Source organism: Balaenoptera ricei, chromosome 10, assembly GCF_028023285.1.
Source record: "Balaenoptera ricei isolate mBalRic1 chromosome 10, mBalRic1.hap2, whole genome shotgun sequence".
NCBI lineage: Eukaryota > Metazoa > Chordata > Mammalia > Artiodactyla > Balaenopteridae > Balaenoptera > Balaenoptera ricei.
The window spans coordinates 20,769,913-20,789,877 of NC_082648.1; the positions used below are offsets into that span (position 1 = coordinate 20,769,913).

The 19,965-nt window shown below is 38.4% G+C and overlaps 1 protein-coding gene across 5 annotated transcripts in view; it reads right to left on the reverse strand.

The window, feature by feature from the left end:
- BCAT1 (branched chain amino acid transaminase 1) overlaps positions 1–19,965 on the reverse strand; it is a 106,428-nt gene that overhangs the window by 44,502 nt on the left and 41,961 nt on the right. For 4 of the 5 annotated variants that reach the window (XM_059935462.1, XM_059935463.1, XM_059935461.1 and 1 more), the window contains 4 exons: positions 10,904–11,104; positions 8,285–8,329; positions 2,325–2,435; positions 47–166 (listed from right to left, as the gene is read on the reverse strand). In XM_059935462.1, coding sequence (XP_059791445.1) covers positions 47–166; positions 2,325–2,435; positions 8,285–8,329; positions 10,904–11,104 — 477 coding nt within the window. The remainder of the gene's footprint in view (positions 1–46; positions 167–2,324; positions 2,436–8,284; positions 8,330–10,903; positions 11,105–19,965) is intronic. The other variant, XM_059935465.1, reaches the window with a different exon arrangement.

Consider the following 19,965-nt stretch of genomic DNA (forward strand, 5'->3'; position numbering starts at 1 on the left):
ATAACTCCCCCACCAAAGTACCCCAAAACAGGAAGTCAGTCTGCACCTCAGTTCCAATGAATGTAGGACGAATATACAGACTTGCAGATGTTGAGTAGGGGACCCATTCTTGATCCAATTTCACAAGCTGCTGAATACACTCTAAAAGCTCTTCCTTGTCAAATGCCTGAAGGAATGAAAAACATAATGAATAATGCAATGTTCTTCCACTGTAGCAGTAAGAAATGATCCTCATGAAAGCTTTGACTATTAAAAAAGTAGTAATAGGGAATTCCCTGGTGGTCCAGTGGTTAGGACTCAGTGTTTTCACTGCAGTGGCCCGTGTTCAATGCTGGTCGGGGAACTAAGATCCCACAAGGCCGCGCAGTGCAGCCAAAAAAAATTTTTTTTAATTAAAAAATAAAAAGTAAATAAATAAATAAATATTTTAAAGTAATAATAATAAACCCAAACAAGAATTTTTTTTCCTGTGACTTCCCCCCCCCCAAATTATGATGGAATGAGAGATTCTCCACATGAGGAAGATAAAAAAGTGGTTCCCTACCTCTTACCATACCCCAAATGCCAACTGTAGTTGGATTATACACTTAAATGTAAGAAAACATTAAGACTTTTATAAAAAAAATACAAAATATCTCTGTCACCTTAAAGTAGAATTCTTAAATAAAAGATACAAAGCATAAATCATAAAGGAAAAAAATGGACAAAATTTGACTATTTAAAACTTAAGAACTTCTGTTCTTCAAACGACATAAGTGACACACTGGGTGAAGTTATTTGTAACATAACCAACAAAGGATCGTAACAGGAAAATGTTAAGATAACCTGAAAATCAGTAAGAAAGAGACAGGTGATCCAACAGGAAAATGGGCAAAAGCAAAGAGTAGTTTACTTCTAAGGTGAAAAAGGTTTTTATATACTAGATGGGTGACAGTTTGTAAAATAAGTAGTTTCTATTCATTTGGCAGGGCAAAGAAACATACTTTCAGAGATGCTATGGGTTATCCAAGGTAGAAATGAGTCAGAAACACACATGAATAGAGCTCATGACATCAGGATTTGGCTATTTAAATACTAACTTACAACAGTAATCACAGTGTGGTAATGTTATAGAAATCGGGATTGCCAATCATATAGGACACACCATCTCCCTGTATCAAGCACAGGGTCTCTGATACTGCTGTCTAGATGTAAGATTTAGTGGAAAGAACTTCACTAGGGATTTAAAAACTTACATCCCTAGGGAAGCTCTTGCCCTGTCCCATTATTCTGTGTCATCTTAGGCAAGTCATTGAACCTCTGTGGGCTTGAGTTTTCTTCTCTGTACACAGGTGCTGCTAAAATTTACAATACACATCTTCTTGACGACAGCTTACTGTTATGATTAAAATGGCAAGGAATGTAAAACCACATAACACAGTTTGTGGCAGCTGATGTCCAATAAATGTTACTTCCCTTTCCTTCTGTCCTCATTTTAAAGGATTTCCCAATGATTTGTCTGTAATGGGTAAAGAGTGGAACTAGGACGGAGTCCAAAGAAATTACCTGAATTTCCCTTCTGCTACTATATTATGGCCTATGAAGAAGGTCGGTGAAGCATGTGTTATAAAAGGAAGGAGAAGGAAGAGCCTGGCTAAAAAGGAGTTATCACCTGGGCTTCTTCAATGCACAGCTGAAGGTTAGGGACAAACAAAATATGTCAAAGGGGGAAAAGACTTCTTTCAGTTCAGAAAGACAGTCTGGTCAAGTCTCAGGGAATGAAAGTAATCTAAGTCACCTCCTACCTAGACATGAACCTTAGGGTCTAAATCCAACCCACCTTAGAATGAATTCTGCTCCATAAAAAACAATGTCATAGCCAGGACCCAGTGGCCATGAGAAACCGTTTTATATATCCTTTTTTAAAAATAAAACTTGGGGTAAAATATCAAAACAACTACTTAAATCACTGCATACGTGCTAGTGTCTTAAGTAGTTAGGCAAAACATCCCACATATATCTGTGCAGTACACCGTATTTTCATATCATAATTTCATATGGTCTTTAAATTTTATTATTTCAGTTTGAGGTATATTTTTCTTCCTTATCCCATTATCTCCCACATACACATTAAATGCCCACAGACACTCATAAAGAAACAGACTGTGGAGTTGCCAAATGGTTATTTCCTTGTATTTTTAACTCACTGATTAAAAAACAGATCAGAAAGAAATTCAGTGCTCATATGGTTTATACCAAATACTGATCTAAGTATTCAGAAATGGTTTGTTTGGTGGAATTCAGTGACCCATTACAACAAGAGAAAAACTCCTAAATATACATACCGGCAAAGTTGCCCTCATAGCAGACCGGTACATTCTATCCATGTTGAGGTTTGGTCGAAACAGACGAATTTTATTATCTACTCCCCGAAATGCCTTCAATCCTTCAAATAACTGAAGATAAAAGAGAAATAAATGTTACAAGGTAACTAAATGAAAACAATCCCTGTGTTCAAAAGACTGACTTTTCTATGGGCCTTCATCTCCTTTACCATGTAAAGCTACTGACACAGACCCTCAATCTAGAAAAGCCAGACAGATTTGTTATAGTCACTGGGATAATGAGAAGTCCCTTTATTACCAAGATCTGGTGGGAATTCAGAGCTATCCTTTGCTTAACAGGAGCCAGATGGTTAAATAACACATCAGTGGGGCCTGGAAGAAAACATCTCCACACAACATGGACTGACTAACTGCCTAGAAAACAGAAATGGAATCAAAGGCCCCGCAGGACCCTGCCCCCAATCCACCCCCAAACACCCATGTATCTTTTCATCTTATCTGGCTCGTATGAACTCTGGAGAGTGGATAATCTAGATGTGACCAGAGCTGGTTCAGTCTCCCAAATCACAGAAACCAAGCAGCTCAAGACTATACTATGTTAAGGCCATGCCACCTTCTCAGGGAGCCGCCGCAGACAAACATGGGCAGGGACGTGAAAAGACTTTGAATTTAGTGCATATTGACAAATACAGAGAAAAGAGGAAAATCAATCATTTTAAAGGGAATTTTTTTTTTCTGTGATAACCTATATAAGAAAAGCATCTAAAACAGGATGAATGTATGTATATGTGTAACTGAATCACTTTGTTGTACATCTGAAACTAACACAACACTGTAAATCAACTACACTCCAAAAAAATTAAAGTTTAAAGAAAAAAAGGGAAATTTTTACCACAGGTTCTCTAAGGAATTGATAGAACAAATAGGCTAAAACATGGTAAAGATATGGACAATTTGAACAAGAACAACAAACTAACCTAATGGACACACAGAGCCCTGCACACATCACCTATAGAAGGCATGTTCTTTTCACATGTTTTCTGACCTTAAGATAAGCTAGTATCAAAACCAAAAATATAACCCCAAGATATCCACATTTTGCAGAAGAAGAAACCCATTACTTAATATTAAGTGTGAGTCAAAGAAGAAAAATGATGGAAATTAGAAAATATGTTAAACTGAATGAGAATGAAAAGGAGGGCCTTTAGATGCTTACAGCCTTAAAGCTTACATGAGAAAAGAAATATAAATCCTGGAGCACAATTCAAAAGCAAAAAATGAGATGTTTTGTTGAAGTGCAAATACATGGGTAATTTTTTAAATGTAATAGGACTAAAGCTTTAGTTAAAAGATATGGTTGTCAGATTAACTCAGCTGATAACATCTGAAACACAAAAAAGCACAGAGAGCAATATATCATACAAATAGTTTTTAAAATAAAGCTGGTGAGGCTATATTGCTAAATATAAAACAAAATAGACTTTCAGGCAAGAAGCTTTACTGGAGATAAAGAAGGTAACTTCGTAGAGTTCAATTTACTTCCCGGTTTAAAAATTATACACATATGATATAGGTTCAAATTTATGCAAAGATTGTATGATAATCTCACTTGAAAAATACAGATGCAAAATACACAAAGGATAACACAGCCTAACTAAGCTGGATTTATCCCAGTAATAGAAGTTGCGTTTAACATTAGAAAATACAGTAATGAGATTCATTATATTAAGAGTTTATGTGGAAAAAACTATATGATCATCTCATTGTAATAAATGAATCTGATAAAATTGAACATTCGTTTATGATTTTTAAAAAAGTTTCCTGGATAACTAAGAAAAAAAAGGAATCTTCCTTATGTGAGAAATAAACTTGTAGCAAATGTTATACTCAAAATGGTAAAATTTTTTTTAATTGAACTACAGTTGATTTACAATGTTGTGTTAGTTTCAAGTGTACAGCAAAGTGATTCAGTTATATATATATATATATATATATATATATATATATACACATATATATATATATATATATATACACACACACACATTATATATTCTTTCTCAGATTCTTTTCCATTATAGATTATTACAAGATATTGAATATAGTTCCCTGTGCTATATAGTAGGCCCTTGTTGTTTATCTATTAAAATGGTAAAATTTAAAGCTATCCTTTCAGATTGAGAACATCACACATTGCCTGCTGCAACTACTTTAATTTAATATTGTACTACCAATATAATAATAATAAAATAAAAAGCATAAAGTTAGGAGAAGAAAAAATAAAACTGTCATAGATCAAGCAACACAGACAAGATTAAAACGTAGAAAATCCACAAAAACTGATATAATCTTTTGAAATTATCTGTTTAGGCAAGGTAACCAGATACAAAATTATATTCCCATGTAACAGCAGCAGTTAGAAAATAAAAACACTATTTATGGTAGAATTAAAAGGAATACTTAAGTGGGGAAAATCTAACATAAGTGAAAGACCCATAAGGAAACTATAAAACTTTACCAAGTCATTAAAGGCATAACTAAATGTAGAAAGCAATCCGCCACTCATAGATTGAAAGATTCAATATTATAAAGACTCTCTCCAAATTGATTTATATATTTAATGCAATCCAAATGAAAATCATGTCAGGGCATTTATTTTTCTTGTAACAAACTGAATGACAAAAGTTGACTGACATGATAAACTGAATCTAAAAGTAATATGGAAAAGCAAATGACCAAGAAATATCCAAGGCACTCTTGAAGAAATAGAAGGATTTGTCCTAGCAGACATCCAGACCCATTATAATGATTTGGAGATAAAGACAGTGTGGCATTTGTCCAGATAGACAAGCAAAATGATGAAACAGAATAGAGATCCAGATAGACAAGACAATGGAATGCAAATGGAGATCGAGAAGCAGACCCATGCGTATATGTTAAGATGTGACATAATGTATCAGGAGGAAAAGAACAGTCTTTTTAATGGTGCTGGGACAATTGGGTACCTGTAGGGGAAAAAAAAAATTGGACCCCTACTTCATACAAAAATCAACTTCTGAAATTAAAGCCCTAACGTGAAGGACAAAATCAATAATATAGGAAGATGTCTTCATAATCTAGGAATAGAAAAAGAGTCTTTAAGCAAGACACAAAAGGACCAAACATAAAGCAAAGATTGATAAATTCAACTTTTTAAAATTTAAATGTATTTCTTGTCATCAAAAAATTCTGGAGAGAATAAAAAGAGTGTTGAAAAAGATACTTAAAACACATATAACTGACAAAGGACCCATATCTAAAATATATAAAGTACTTCTACAGATCAAAAAGAAAGGGAACACAATAATGAGCAAAAGATGGAAACAAGCAGGGACTTCAAATAAAGAGATATCCATTGAAATAAACATCACAATAATACGCCATTGCATTAAACTGGCTAAAAATTTAAAATCAGGTTATACTAAGAGTTGGCAAGGTTCATAAGTCATGGTTGAACATGGCTGCTAATTCATGGCTGGTGGGTATAAAAACGGGTAAAATCACTATGGAAAATAGTTTCCCTTTTTTTGTAAAAATGAAGTTAATATCCAATACCAGCAGCATATTCCTAGACCCTTAAGCAGCATTTCTCAAATTTTTTGGTGTCAGGATGCCTTTACACTCTTAAAAATTATAAAGGTCCCAAAGAGCTTTTATTTATAAGGTAATTCTATCAATATTTACCATTATCAGTAGTGAGAAATTTTAAATTTATTTATTAACAACAAACTATGACATGTTAAAATATTTTCATTAAAATTATCTATATTTTCCAAGAGAATTAATGTTAAGTGTGGCATTGTTTTAAATTATTGCAAATCTTTAATATTTGGCTTAACAAAAGACAACTGGATTCTCATATCTGCTTTTGCATTCAATCCCTTGCAATGTTGTTTTGGTTGAAGTACACAAAGAAAACCCAGTCTCATATAGATATGTGGTTGAGAAAGGAAGTATTTTTGATAACCTTTTCAGATAATTGTGGATATTCTTCTCTGATACTCCTCCAAAACTTGACAAGTAGCGGTCCCTTAAAGGTTAGTTACACTGTGGAATCTGAAACCCCATCAATGAGGTTTTCATACTCTGTTAATTTCTTAAAATTCAATGGTCAGTCAGAGTTCAACTGAGAAGAAAGAGAACCAGTAGAGACTTCCCTGGTGGCGCAAGGGTTAAGAATCCGCCTGTCAATGCAGGTGACACGGGTTCGATCCCTGGTCTGGGAAGATCCCACATGCCGCGGAGCAACTAAGCCCATGCACCACAACTACTGAGCCTGCGCTCTAGAGCCCACGAGCCACAACTACTGAGCCCGTGTGTCACAACTACTGAAGCCTGTGCGCCCAGAGCCCATGCTCCGCAATGAGAAGCCTGCGCATCGCAACAAAGAGTAGCCCCCGCTCGCCACAACTAGAGAAAGCCCACACGCAGCAACAAAGACCCAACACAGCCAAAAATAAGTAAATAAATTTTTTTTAAAAAAAAGAAAAAAGAAAAGAAATACGTATAACATTTACAGATTTATTAGAAGAAATTGCCCAACGCATTTGTGGAGGCTGGCTAAGCAAAGTCCAAAATCTGTAGGACAGGCTGTGAGAAGGAGAAGATCACAAGCAGGTTGGACCCAGGAGGTGTGGGCTGCAGCCCATCTGCAAGTGAGTCAGGAAGGAGGGAGAGCGGAAGAGAGTGAGTGCATGTGTAGGCCTAGCTGCTGCATGGAAGTCCTGAGGTCAGGCTCACCCAGAATAATCTCCCTTTTGATCAACTTCAAAGCAACCAATTAGGGACTTTAACCCCATCTGCAGAATCCCTTCAAACAGCACCTAAATTAGTGTGTGACTCAATAACTAGAAGAAGGCGTGTGTACGCAACAAAACTGCCACTGCCTTCCTATGTCCTCCAGCGCTCACAAGAGAATGTCCTTGCAGTCCATCCCCGGCAGGAGATGAAAAATGTTATTCTGGGGACTGTGGTTCAGAATAAGCAAATTAACACATCAAAAAGTCATCATAATCTATCTTGCACTTTGAATAAATCTTTACTTTTTTTTTTCATTTTAAAATGTGCTTCAGTTTTGTTTTTGTTTTTTGAATCTTTTAATTTTTTGGCCGCGCTGTGAGGCATGCGGATCTCAGTTCTCCGACCAGGAATCGAATCGAACCTACAGCCCCTGCAGTGGAAGCACGGAGTCTTAACCACTGGACCGACAGGGAAGCCCCACACTTTGAATAAATCTTTACTCATACATAAATTTGTAATATCATGTAACACTCATTTGGAAAAATGTTGGGTTCCCTGAGTTACACAGATCTTCCAAAGGGTAACTCCTTTTAATATCACCACCAATATCATAAAAAATAAAACCTCTTTTATAGCAGAAAGGGTCAAGCTCACAGTGGTGGAAGCAAGTTTTCCAAAATTCCAATTTTTCACTTGAGAGCTAGAATTTTATCACAGGCAACAGAGTCCACTGTTTTGCTTGAAGTGACAGACTCATTTCGTTCATTTTCAAAAAAAACATCTGCCGGCTTCCCTGGTGGTGCAGTGGTTAAGAATCCGCCTGCCAATGCAGGGGACACGGGTTCGATCCCTGCTCCGGGAAGATCCCACATGCAGCGGAGCAACTAAGCCCGTGTGCCACAACTATTGAGCCTGCACTCTAGAGCCCGCGAGCCATAACTACTGAAGCCCACGTGCCACAACTACTGAAGCCCGCACGCCTAGAGCCAGTGTTCTGCAACAAGAGAAGCCACCGCAATGAGAAGCCCGGGCACCGCAATGAAAAGTAGCCCCCGCTCACTGCAAAATAGACAAAAAAGCCCAAGTGCAGCAGCGAAGACCCAACACAGCCAATAAATAAATAAATAAATAAAAAGAGAAAAAAAGCTCTATTAAAAAAAAAAAAAAAATCTGCCACGCACCTGAGTTTGAGTAACTTTTCTTTGTTCTTTCAAATAAAGATGGTGCTAGATGGAAAAAGCAACCAGTTCAGCTCACAACGCAAAAACAATCATACAATTCATTTCCCTTGAGACAACCTTAGCACTTCAGTATGATATTAGAGCTTTATGCGAAATTGCTGTTTTCTCACACAGAATATTAAAATGTTTACTCAAGATTTAATAAAATTAACTGCTATTATGCTTCATCAAGAACATTCCTAGGTAAAACTGACATTCTTTTTATACTGTAATGCATGCCAGTAAACAATATAATGACTAACAGAGGTTGGGTGGCAGAGTGTTACCTAGTACAAATGTCAACACAAGAAAAATAATACCTTGGTATTATTGTGAAGAGTTTTAACCTTGGCGATCTCTTGAAAGGGGAGCCCAGGGGTCTGTGGACCACACTTTGAGAACTGCTGACTTAAAGAAACATGTATACAAGCACAGCAGCATACTATGTACAAGAATGTTCACAGAAAGAAACCACACAAGTGCATGTCAACAACAGACTGAATATATTCACATAATGGAATACTATTGCTACAAGGAGCATATGATGTGGTACCTATCACTCTTTGACCCAGATAACCTGGGCCTCTGCCCTGAGCCTCACACTTTAGAGGGCCTCTCACCCCTGTCTTTCTCCAGCTGTGACCCCCTTGGAGCAAGCAGTTGGCTGAATCCTTTTTCTAGACAGACTCCAAGTACTCAGTTCCCTAGAATTCCCTACCCAAATGGCCCTGACCCTATTTTCAGGGCCTCAGTGGGCCTCCTTGGTTTCATCCTCTTAAGAACAGACAGGACTACTAGGACATCCACATCTAAGTCCAAGGGATGGCCAAGGGTCATCTGTTTGCAGGTGGTGTGGGCATCTACGTGTGTGTGCGAGGCCCCCTGTGGTACAGGATGGAGCCAGGATAGAAAGAGACAGAGGGTGGACTTTGGGGTGCCTCTGCTTGTACACTTGTCCCAGGACCCACAGATATTAGGGTTGGTCCTGGATGCTTAGAGCTCACATAACACTGAGTTCAAATAGGCTCACGGGCGCACGCACACGTGCGTGCACACACACACACACACACACACACACACTATAATTCCACTTATGCAAAGTTCAGAAAGAAGCAAAACCGTAGTGTTAGAGATACATACAATCCAAAAAGAAAAGCAAAGAAAAGTTACCACAAAAGTAAGAATAACGAGTGCCAGAAGATACGGGGTTTATGATGAGGAAGGGACACGAGAAGGCTTCTGGGGCGCTCAAAGGGTCTAGGTCTATTTCCTTACTTGGGTGGTACCTACGTGGGCACTCATTTATAAGTATTCATTAAATAGTACATATTGTCCTTTTTTTCAAATTACGTTTTATCTCACTAAATATTTATCTCAACCTGAAAAACGAAGTAACTGTTATAAAATTGCATTTTCTTTCATCCAGGTTCCCTACTCACACTTCACATGTCTCTCCTTCACTCTTTGAAATCTTCACATATTTATCAAGAAATACTTTTGAAATCAACAAAACCACAGGTAATTGTAGCTCTAAAAATAAAATCAATAGGATTCTAAAATCAATAGGGCTGATGAGTGGAGGAGAAAGATGTCCAAGGAGATTATATGTTTGTTCACTTTTGGATTAAAATAATATGACCACAGACAGGCTTTGAGCCCAGGAAGTTTGACTCCAGAACCTGAATAATTAACCATATGCTTTTTCACTTAAAACAATTAAATGAGATGACCCGTATAAGATACCTAGTACAGGGCATATTTCAGGATTTCAATAAACAAATGTAGTTATTTTATCATTATCATTCTGAATATTTACTATTACCACCTTTTAGTCCCCTAGTAAGTAGGCCATTGCTTCATTTCTATACCCCAATATTCTAGGAAAGATATTCAACACATTAAAAAAGAGTAAAATATATTGGGGGTCAAGGGAATGGGGAGTGTATTGTGTATTTGGCTAAGTGTGTATCCTGAAAAGGACCAGAGAAGCACCCTCTAACTATTTAATATTTTATGCTTATAATTATCCCACTCGTGCCTGAAGGATGACATTTAATTACAGGTCCCTTAACATGCATAACTACAAGTTATTGCTGTCATAAAGCCATGCAGCTAGCATTAAAATCTAAATATAATATTGTACTCAATGACCCCTTCTCAATCATTAGAAGATCTAAGAGAGGTGATTTAGTGAAATATTAACAGTACAGGCTTTTTGATTGCTAATTTTCTTGCCAACTGTCCTTCCTGTTTGCTCTAAATAAGTTTTTAAATAATATTATAAGCCAATGTTACAAGTTCAGGTGCACATTATATGCACATTATATTTTTATTTCTGTATACCCTACAGCGTGCTTACCACCTACATGATTTTTTAATTGAGATTTAAAAAAATTCAAGATTATCTGAAAATTTAGTTCTTAAGACTTACCCTCAATACAACTGTTTACAGGCCATTTATGATTGCCTCTAGTTAATATGGTAAAGCCCTGCTGCCCTAAAGCTATTTGAGCGGGGGAGCTACTTAGTAACCCCAGTGAAGACCAAGTATGTCGCCATCATTAATTCCCAAGTACTTACTTCCACTGCATAGTGGAAAGCCGACGAACCTGGATGCAACGACAGGTTTTGAAGAGGCTTGATGTGTGGTTTCTCCCATCCAAACTCCGAGGACCACTCCACTGTTAACATGTGATCCGTAAAAACCGTTCCAAAAACCAGAGTATTGGGGTCTGGTTTTTCCTTTAAAACGGTGGTTGGTGTGATTATTAGATCTTTAGCCTGGGGAAGAAAATCAGCACCATTAAAGAAAAGTAACTGAACATCCACCTGCTAGATGAGACAGAGGGTAAAAAGACAGATACAATTTAAGTCACTGGCCCTTAGAAAGTGAAATCATTTGACTTGTAAATGTTGGCAACTAACGCAGAAACTTAACAACACTGTGTGAGAGAAGCAAATCATGCCTGCATTCAGAATTTGGACTGTTGTTTAAAATCTCTGCAATGTAGGGAATTCCCTGGCGGTCCAGTGGTTAGGTCAGGGAGCTAAGATCCAGAAGCCGCAGGGCACAGCAAAAAAATAAATAAATAAATAAAAATCTCTGCAATGTATACTGCCAAACAAATATCAGAATCAAAATTCAGTGACATTTAGAAACAGGGACAAAAGAGTAGATGGAGTTAAATGACGCTAAAAGAAGAACATATCTCTTCTTCACTCCCACCATAGGACCCATGTGGATCAATCTAGAAAGAAGAAAGAGGGGTCTCAGAATGAAAACAGCAACACTCACAATGACTTGTTAAACTAAAAAGCATGTCATTAAGAACTGAAGCTCTTGGGACGGTTATACTCCAGCTCCCCCAAAGAATTCTTGGCAGAAGGCTTCCAAAACCCTCTGGGTGCATCGTAGGGGAGAGGCAGCAAGCAAAGTGAAGCAAATGTTTTCCTCGTTGAAAACAGAAGTAGAGATTGAACACTAAGATATAAATCCTCTATTCTGTATTGAGGAAACAGTGAACAAAGGACCCCTTATTCAAAGAAAGATAAATAAGAGTAATAGGAAACAACTTCACACAGCCCCATTTCACCAGCTCTCCACAGCCGGCTTGCCTATTACAAATGGCCAACACGTAAGCATCCGGATCACAGACAATAGCATCAGTAACTTTACAATAGCGGTAGAATGCTGACCAAAACCACAGGGGAAGGAGCTGTGAGACCACTTAAAAACAAAATTAACCAAGGACAAGTTCAAGCTGTTCATAGGTTCTAAGGAAGATCAGACTCCACTTCTTTCTATACACAAAAATAGTCATTTCCCCCCAAAATCAAATACAGAATTTCACTTCGTATCACCAGCTCTGATCATTATTTTTTCAAATAATCTAATTACTTCTGATTAATTCACTGCTTTATAGCTGCTTTAGTCATTTGATATATTATGAATGATACTCAGTTATTTTTAGAAAAACATTTAGGCTAAAAATGTTATTTATTTTTTGTTTAACTTTTAATTTTATCTTGGAGTGTAGCCGATTAACAATGTTGTGATAGTTTCAGGTGCACAGTAGAGGGACTCAGCCATACATATGCATGTATCCGTTCTCCTCCAAACTCCCCTCCCATTCAGGCTGCCACATAACATAAAAATGTTATTTATTTCAAAACAACCAGAAAGCTCACATTACAATGAAGTATAATAAGGCATTAAGGACAACATATTACTGTAATTTTCAGGCCAGTCTAGTAACGCTACTTTGGAATATGCCAGTAAAATGCAAAATTTAGGGGAAAAAATTCCTTCTCTCAGTATGTAATCCAAGTAAGTAAGTTAACCTAAAACCCTTTACTAAGTTCAAGAAAATAAATTTATTCCAGCTAAATTGTTTTGATCTTTGAATTCCATTTCTCCCCCCTTATCCTCTAGACTAGGTAGGATGTTGGGCAAATTTCACCTGATGGCATGGTCCATCAGCTGTGACAGAAACCTGATGACCCTCAAGCCAAAAATATTTATTATCTGGCCCATTCAAAAAGCTTGCCAATCCTTCTAGACTGTTTAGATAAGAACTCTGGCTAGAGCGTTTGCAGTTAAATCTCCAGCCCTAGCACAGTACCCAGCACACACAGCAGTAGTTTTCTTAAACGCTGAAAATAACTTTGGTTGCACTCCGTAATGCATGACAGACTCATTCACAGAAGATGGCCGGGATTTAAAGTGAGTGAAATTCTAATATAAACTTTTATTACATGAATGGTTTCACAGTATTCTTGCACAAGGAAGTACTTGTGCTTTTGCTTTAGTTAGCTGTTTTGAAAAAGTGGCTGGGGGGATCCTGGGCTAAGAAAAATCTGGAACTATATCAATACAGTAAGACAAACTTAATGCAAAATTTCACCTATTAACACTATTAATAAAAGTTTCTTAATAACGGGAGAGTAGTTAAGATACAAAACAAAAGCAGAAAGATGAAAGTAGGTGAGGGGCTTCCCTTGGTGCAGTGGTTGAGAATCTGCCTGCCAAGGCAGGGGACATGGGTTCGAGCCCTGGTCTGGGAAGATCCCACATGCCGCGGAGCGACTAGGCCCGTGAGCCACAACTACTGAGCCTGCGTGTCTGGAGCCTGTGCTCCACAACAAGAGAGGCCGTGATAGTGAGAGGCCCGCGCACCACGATGAAGAGTGGCCCCCACTTGCCGCAACTACAGAAAGCCCTTGCACAGAAATGAAAACCCAACATAGTCATAAATAAATAAATAAAATTAAAAAAAAAAAAAAAAAGAAAGTAGGTGAAAATGTAGCAGAAAGAGTGTGAGTAGAAGGGGTGAGTTTTTTATCCCTGAATTCTGGATACATCTGAAATATTGCAAAGGCAGCAGACCTTAGCTTTTTTTTTTTTTTTTCCAATGACAAAACCAATAATTTGCATGGTTCTTCAAAAGTAAGATAAAGTTCAACCTCCCATCTGCTATTTCTTTCTTTTTTTTTTTTTTTGGCCATACCCCACAGCTTGTGGGATCTTGTTTCCCCAACCAGGGTTCAAACCCGGGCCCCGGGAATGAAAGTGCGGAGTCCTAACCACTGGACCACCAGGGAATTCCTCCACCTGCTATTTCTAACATTAGCTAAACAATTCTATCATTACCAAAGAAGACACACAGATGGCCAACAAATACATGAAATGATGCTCAACATCACTAATCATTAGAGAAATGCAAATCAAAACCACAATGACGCAAATCAAAACCAAAAAAATGCAAATCAAAACTACAATGAGTTATCACCTCACACCAGTCAGAATGGCCATCATCAAAAAATCTACAAACAATAAATGCTGGAGAGGGTGTGGAGGAAAGGGAACCCTCTTGCACTGTTGGTGGGAATGTAAATTGATACCACCACTATGGAGAACAGTATGGAGGTTCCTTAAAAAACTAAAAATAGAACTACCATACGACCCAGCAATCCCACTACTGGGCATATACCCTGAGAAAACCATAATTCAAAAAAAGTCATGTACCACAATGTTCATTGCAGCTCTATTTACAATAGCCAGGACATGGAAGCAACCTAAGTGTCCATCAACAGATGAATGGATAAAGAAGATGTGGCACATATATACAATGGAATATTACTCAGCCATAAAAAGAAACGAAATTGAGTTATTTGTAGTGAGGTGGATGGACCTAGAATCTGTCAGAGAGTGAAGTCAGAAAGAGAAAAACAAATATCGTATGCTAACGCATATATATGGAATTTAAAAAAGCGGTACTGATGAACCTAGTGGCAGGGCAGGAATAAAGACGCAGACATAGAGAATGGACTTGAGGGCACAGGGGGTGGGGAAGGGGAAGCTGGAATGAAGTGAGAGAGTAGCACTGACATATATACACTACCAAATGTAAAATAGATAGCTAGTGGGAAGCAGCTGCACAGCACAAGGAGATCAACTCGATGCTTTGTGACGACCTAGAGGGGTGGGATAGGGAGGGTGGGAGGGAGATGAAAAAGGGAGGGGATATGGGGATATATGTAGACAAATAGCTGATTCACTTTGTTGTACGGCAGAAACTAACACAAGATTGTAAAGCATTTATACTCCAATAAAGATGTGAAAAAAAAAAAACCAAACAATTCTATCATTAGCTAATCAACAAGAAGCAAACTACACAGGATCCATCTACCTTTCAGGATTTCTAGGCTTTCCAGTAACCCTACCTGCCATGAAACCAATAGGCAATGGAATATATACAACTTTATTCCAACAACAATCTGCATAGAATATTTTAAAAACAAGACTATGGCTTTGCCTCATATCAAACTGTAGGGTGATTCTTTTTATTTTTTCCTTCCCTCACTCTTCTTCCTTCCTCACCTGCTTTATTATTCTTAGTATTTTGCCTTTTTATTCACTCAGTGAACACTGCACCAGCACAGTGGCTCAGGCACTGCACTAAATAAGCACAGCAGATACCAAGATGCAAGGGCTCAGCCTTCCTTCTCAGGCACACTTGCTGCGGGCCAAAGACAGGTGGTAGCCTCTGTGAACAAGTGTTATTCATTCATTCTGTTACCACGGTTGTCGCCCCAGTATCATACCCCTTCCCCTCCCTTGAATAGAAACCAATAGAAACTCATTTCAGGACGAAGCTAAAAGAAAAAACAAGAACTGGTTAGAACCAAGTAGGCCCAAGATGGAGGAAGATGTGACTTCCACTAGACCTTGGGCCTCATTATACGCTCATTGTAATACGTTAGCTAGATGCCACCCTCACCAGCACCATGACAGTTGACGATTGCCATGACAACAACCGGAAAAGCACGTACAAGGACTGAAAAGGAGAGCTGCATCAGTTCTGGGTTCAAATCACGTCCCTGTTCTCATATAACTCATGAATATTCCTCCCACTCTTTCCAATTCCCTCCCTTTTACCTTGACCCTCCTATACAACCCGCCCAACTTGGGTTGAGAACTTGATTAATGAACTAAGTTCCCACTTCTCCATTCTTTAACCACCGAATAAAGCTTGTGCTGTTCCAGTCTCAGCGTTGGTTTTGTTATTGGCTGCACAATCTGATTGGAAAAAGAACCTCCCTGGGGGAAACTGGGGTCTTGGCCCAGGCTAGGACCCCGGCACAGATCCAGTTGATCAATTCAGTAACATATTAACCTAAAAAAAAATTTTTTTTTTTTAACCTAACAATTTTTGAGCTACTATGTACCTGTATTGCTATAGTCACAAAGAAACTCAGGTGAGTCCTCTTCTCTTAGCGAGGGGGAAAAACAGTATAAAGAAATAAATGGATAAATAGATGTCAGGAGGTAATTAGTGCTATGAAGAAAATGAAAGCAGCTTGAAAGGACAGAGTGGGAAAGAGAAGGATTATTTTAGATAGAAGGGTTAGGGAAGGCCTCCCTGATGAGGTGACATTTGAGCAGAAACTTGAATGAAGAGGGTAGGTCATTTAGATATCTAGGGCAAAGTCTTTCAGGCAGAGGGAGCAAGTGCAAAGGCCCTGAGGTGGGAACACACTTGGCATGTACAGGAAACAGCAAAGAGCCAGTATGGTGGGGATGCAGGAAAGGGAGGGGCTGAGAGAACCAGTTACTCCATTGTATACTGACCGACATTCCAATTCTCCATGAGCTCTGGCTCTGTGTAACCAAGATTGTACACCATCTTCTTTCTTTCCCCGGGACCTTTAACCATAGACACTGCTGGCAGTTAAGGTAAACCCAGTTTATCTCTCCATTCCAGGTAATTTGAAGGATAATACTAGAGCCAGGCTAACATGCTTTAATTTCTTGCTGTTTTTATTAAGTATGGAAGAGCAAAGTTGGAGGAAGGAGGAGAGTTTAAATGGTGGAAAAATAAGAGAATCTGGGTAATGTTGAGCTTTTTCCTTGAGCCTCTACACCTCCCCCCTTGGCATCTGTGATTCTCGACCCTGGCCAAACATTGGATTCAACCATAGAGGTTTTAAAAAACATTAAACTGGACCCCATTCCAGAATCCCAGAAGGATGGAGCAGGGGGGTGCTTGTTTGTTTAAGTTTACCCAAGTGGATTCCAACTGTGCAGTCAGGGCTGAGAACCACACCACACCATCTCCCCTGAAGATTTCATCAACTTGAACAGCAATGGTTCCCAACATTGGCTGCTGAGTTGATTTACCTGGGAGGATTTTTTTTTTTTTTTTTTAAGAAAAATATCAATGCCCATGCCCTACCTAAGATCAGTGAAAAGAAACTCAGAAGTGGGGCTCCACATCAGTTTTGGTTTCAAGCTCTCCAGGAGATGCCAATGCACAAGAAAGGCTGAGAACCAGTGACAGAGATCCAAATCTCACAGACCTGTGAATACTTACAAAAGCCACTTACTCTCTTGCAATCATATGAACTTGGTAATCTCAAACTGAATATGTCTAAAATGGAACACATAATATTTCCTTCAAAATTGGGTCCCTATTTCTGATATTCATATTACTTTCTACTTCTTGACTTCTTAATCCTTAATTTATTCAAAAAATTCTACTGAAAGAAGGAAAGAAAAATGAAAAGTAAAAATCTCCATCTTTTACCTGGCAACTACATATCCACTTCCCAGAGATGACCTCTGCTAGCACATTCATTGTGTATTTTTCCTGTTTTCTTTGCATGTTCATTAGTTTTGAGCTTATCATTCTCACAACATTCTCCCAACCCTGCTTCCCATATCGATCACTGAATTAAGACACTTGTACTTTCAAGTATCACATGTGTAATCATGACCTTCAAAAGTCCATGAACAGCTAAATGGCTACAGACACAAGTCCAAATATTTTAACCCCAAAATCAAGGATCCCAAGCAAGGCACTAACTTCCTTTTACAATTCTACCTCTCACTAATGTTATGCATAAACCTTTTATCATTTACCAATCAATGCATTCAGCTGCAAGTAAATAAAAACCAAACAGGAGCTGGTTTTCTCATAACAAGTCTGGAGGAGCCAGGCCTGCCAGCACCCCTTAATGTCAAGGCTCTGTGATTTTCTTGGCCGTCTCCTCTGGGTCAAAAGAAGGCTGCTACAGCTATAGCTGTAGCTTCAGTGTTAATGATCTAATCAAAGTCCAAAGAAAGGGGAGGAAAAGGACAATACCAGACAAATCTGTTCCCTTTGATCGCAAAAGCAAAAATTTCCCAGATATTCCCTTATGCCTTATTGGTTAGAAATGTGTCATAGTGATCTCTCTAGCTGCAAGGGAGGCTGGGAAAGCAGGTTTATCATCCAGGGCCGGTTGGAGAACTGCAAACAAAATCAGAGTTCTGTTAACAAGGAACGTGTCTGGGGCTGTATTTGCGGTACACATTAGCCTAGTGCCTGAACACTTACGTATTCTTGTCTAACATGGGAAGAGACAGAAGGACTAAAACTTGGCTACAGATGTCTTCCCACCCTCACCTCTTTTTCTCCATTATTTCTTCCACTTGGAAAGCAGAACATGAGGTGCCTCCAGTTTATCCAAACTCCCTCCTTTCTTCCTCCAGCAATAAATGTGGAAACTAGCACCCTCACCCAGCCCAGCAGTCTGGGGTATCCTCAGCTTTCCAACTGCCTAACACTTGCCTTACCTATTGCTCATGCAACCCCTCCAGATAGACAGCTCACTCTCCAAAATGCTTGGTTTCCCCTATAAAATCCTTCAGATTGATTGAAACAATTGGGAATGGGAGTCATTTGTCTTTATCATTTTGGCCTCTCATTTAGCACAGTATCATAGCAAATATGTCCGATTAATCCTGTTCTAAACTTCACTAAACCTGGATTTATCTTCACGGTTTGGATATCTCAACATAACAGACTGCTGTAAAAACAAAACCGAAAACAAAAACTTCTACTACTATAATTCATAAAAGACCTTTTTGTTGTTGTTGTTATTCCAAACCCTTAGACAGCCAACTTGAAGAATGATCAAGGCCTAGTATATATTTTTTACTTTTCTGAATCCTCTCTTTAAAATACCTCTAAGACCACCCATAGTGGGTAGGACCCTCTTGCCCTGAGATCAGGTTAGTTAATGGCAAAGCCTTTTTTATGTTTTTATGCTCAACTTAGTGCTATTGTAATAATAACTTGTTAATACTAGTTAAGTTTCTAGAAATCGAATATAAGTGATTATATTACTAGGTATTAGTTCCATTTCAGTAAACTACAACATCCTCTTGTAAGACATGTAATTTCTTAATGATGTGACTTGCGACCCTCTAATTTTCTGATTTCCACATGAGGATTGCCCCTACATGCAGCTTTTCAAAGTAACGCACTATTAGGTGGCTTCAGAATTTCATTAAGAACTCCAATTTTCGGGACTTCCCTGGTGGTGCAGTGGTTAAGAATCCGCCTGTCAATGCAGGGGACATGGGTTCGGCCCTGGTTTGGGAAGATCCCACATGCCATGGAGCAACTAAGCCCATGAGCCACAACTACTGAGTCTGCGCTCTAGAGCCCGCGATCCACAACTACTGAAGCCCACGTGCCTAGAGCCCATGCTTCACAAAAAGAGAAGCCACCGCAATGAGAAGCCCGCGCACTGCAACGAAGAGTAGCTTCCGCTCGCCGCAACTAGAGAAAGCCCGTGTGCAGCAGTGAAGACCCACCGCAGCCTAAATAAATAAATAAATAAATAATTTTTTTAAAAAAGTATTAAAAAAATGAAAAAAAAACCCCTCCCATTTTCCTTCATTTGACAAAAATTCCTGCAATTCTGGAAACTAAAATTAACAGCTTTTAACCTGAGTGCAAAAAGAAATGACCTAAGAATACTAAATCTAAACAATTAGGTGATACAGTTGAATGAAATTCAAAAGTAAACAAACAATATGCATTGAAGGTGTGTGACTGGCTTTAGTAGATATGAAGTGCAGTTCCAAGGGGAAAGAGTACTGGTGTAAAAGAAACAAATTTCATAAACAATTTTCATCAGTGTTCTTTAAAAACCATTTTCTTTTTCTATATTCCCTTTCTAAAGATGGATAAAAATAACAGTACTTGTAAAATGATACTTTCTCCTGCATCATTAATCTGTCTCTTTCCGATCCTCCAATGGTCTCTGATGCCTTCAAAGTCAGGATACCATATGCTTGTGGAAGAATTTGG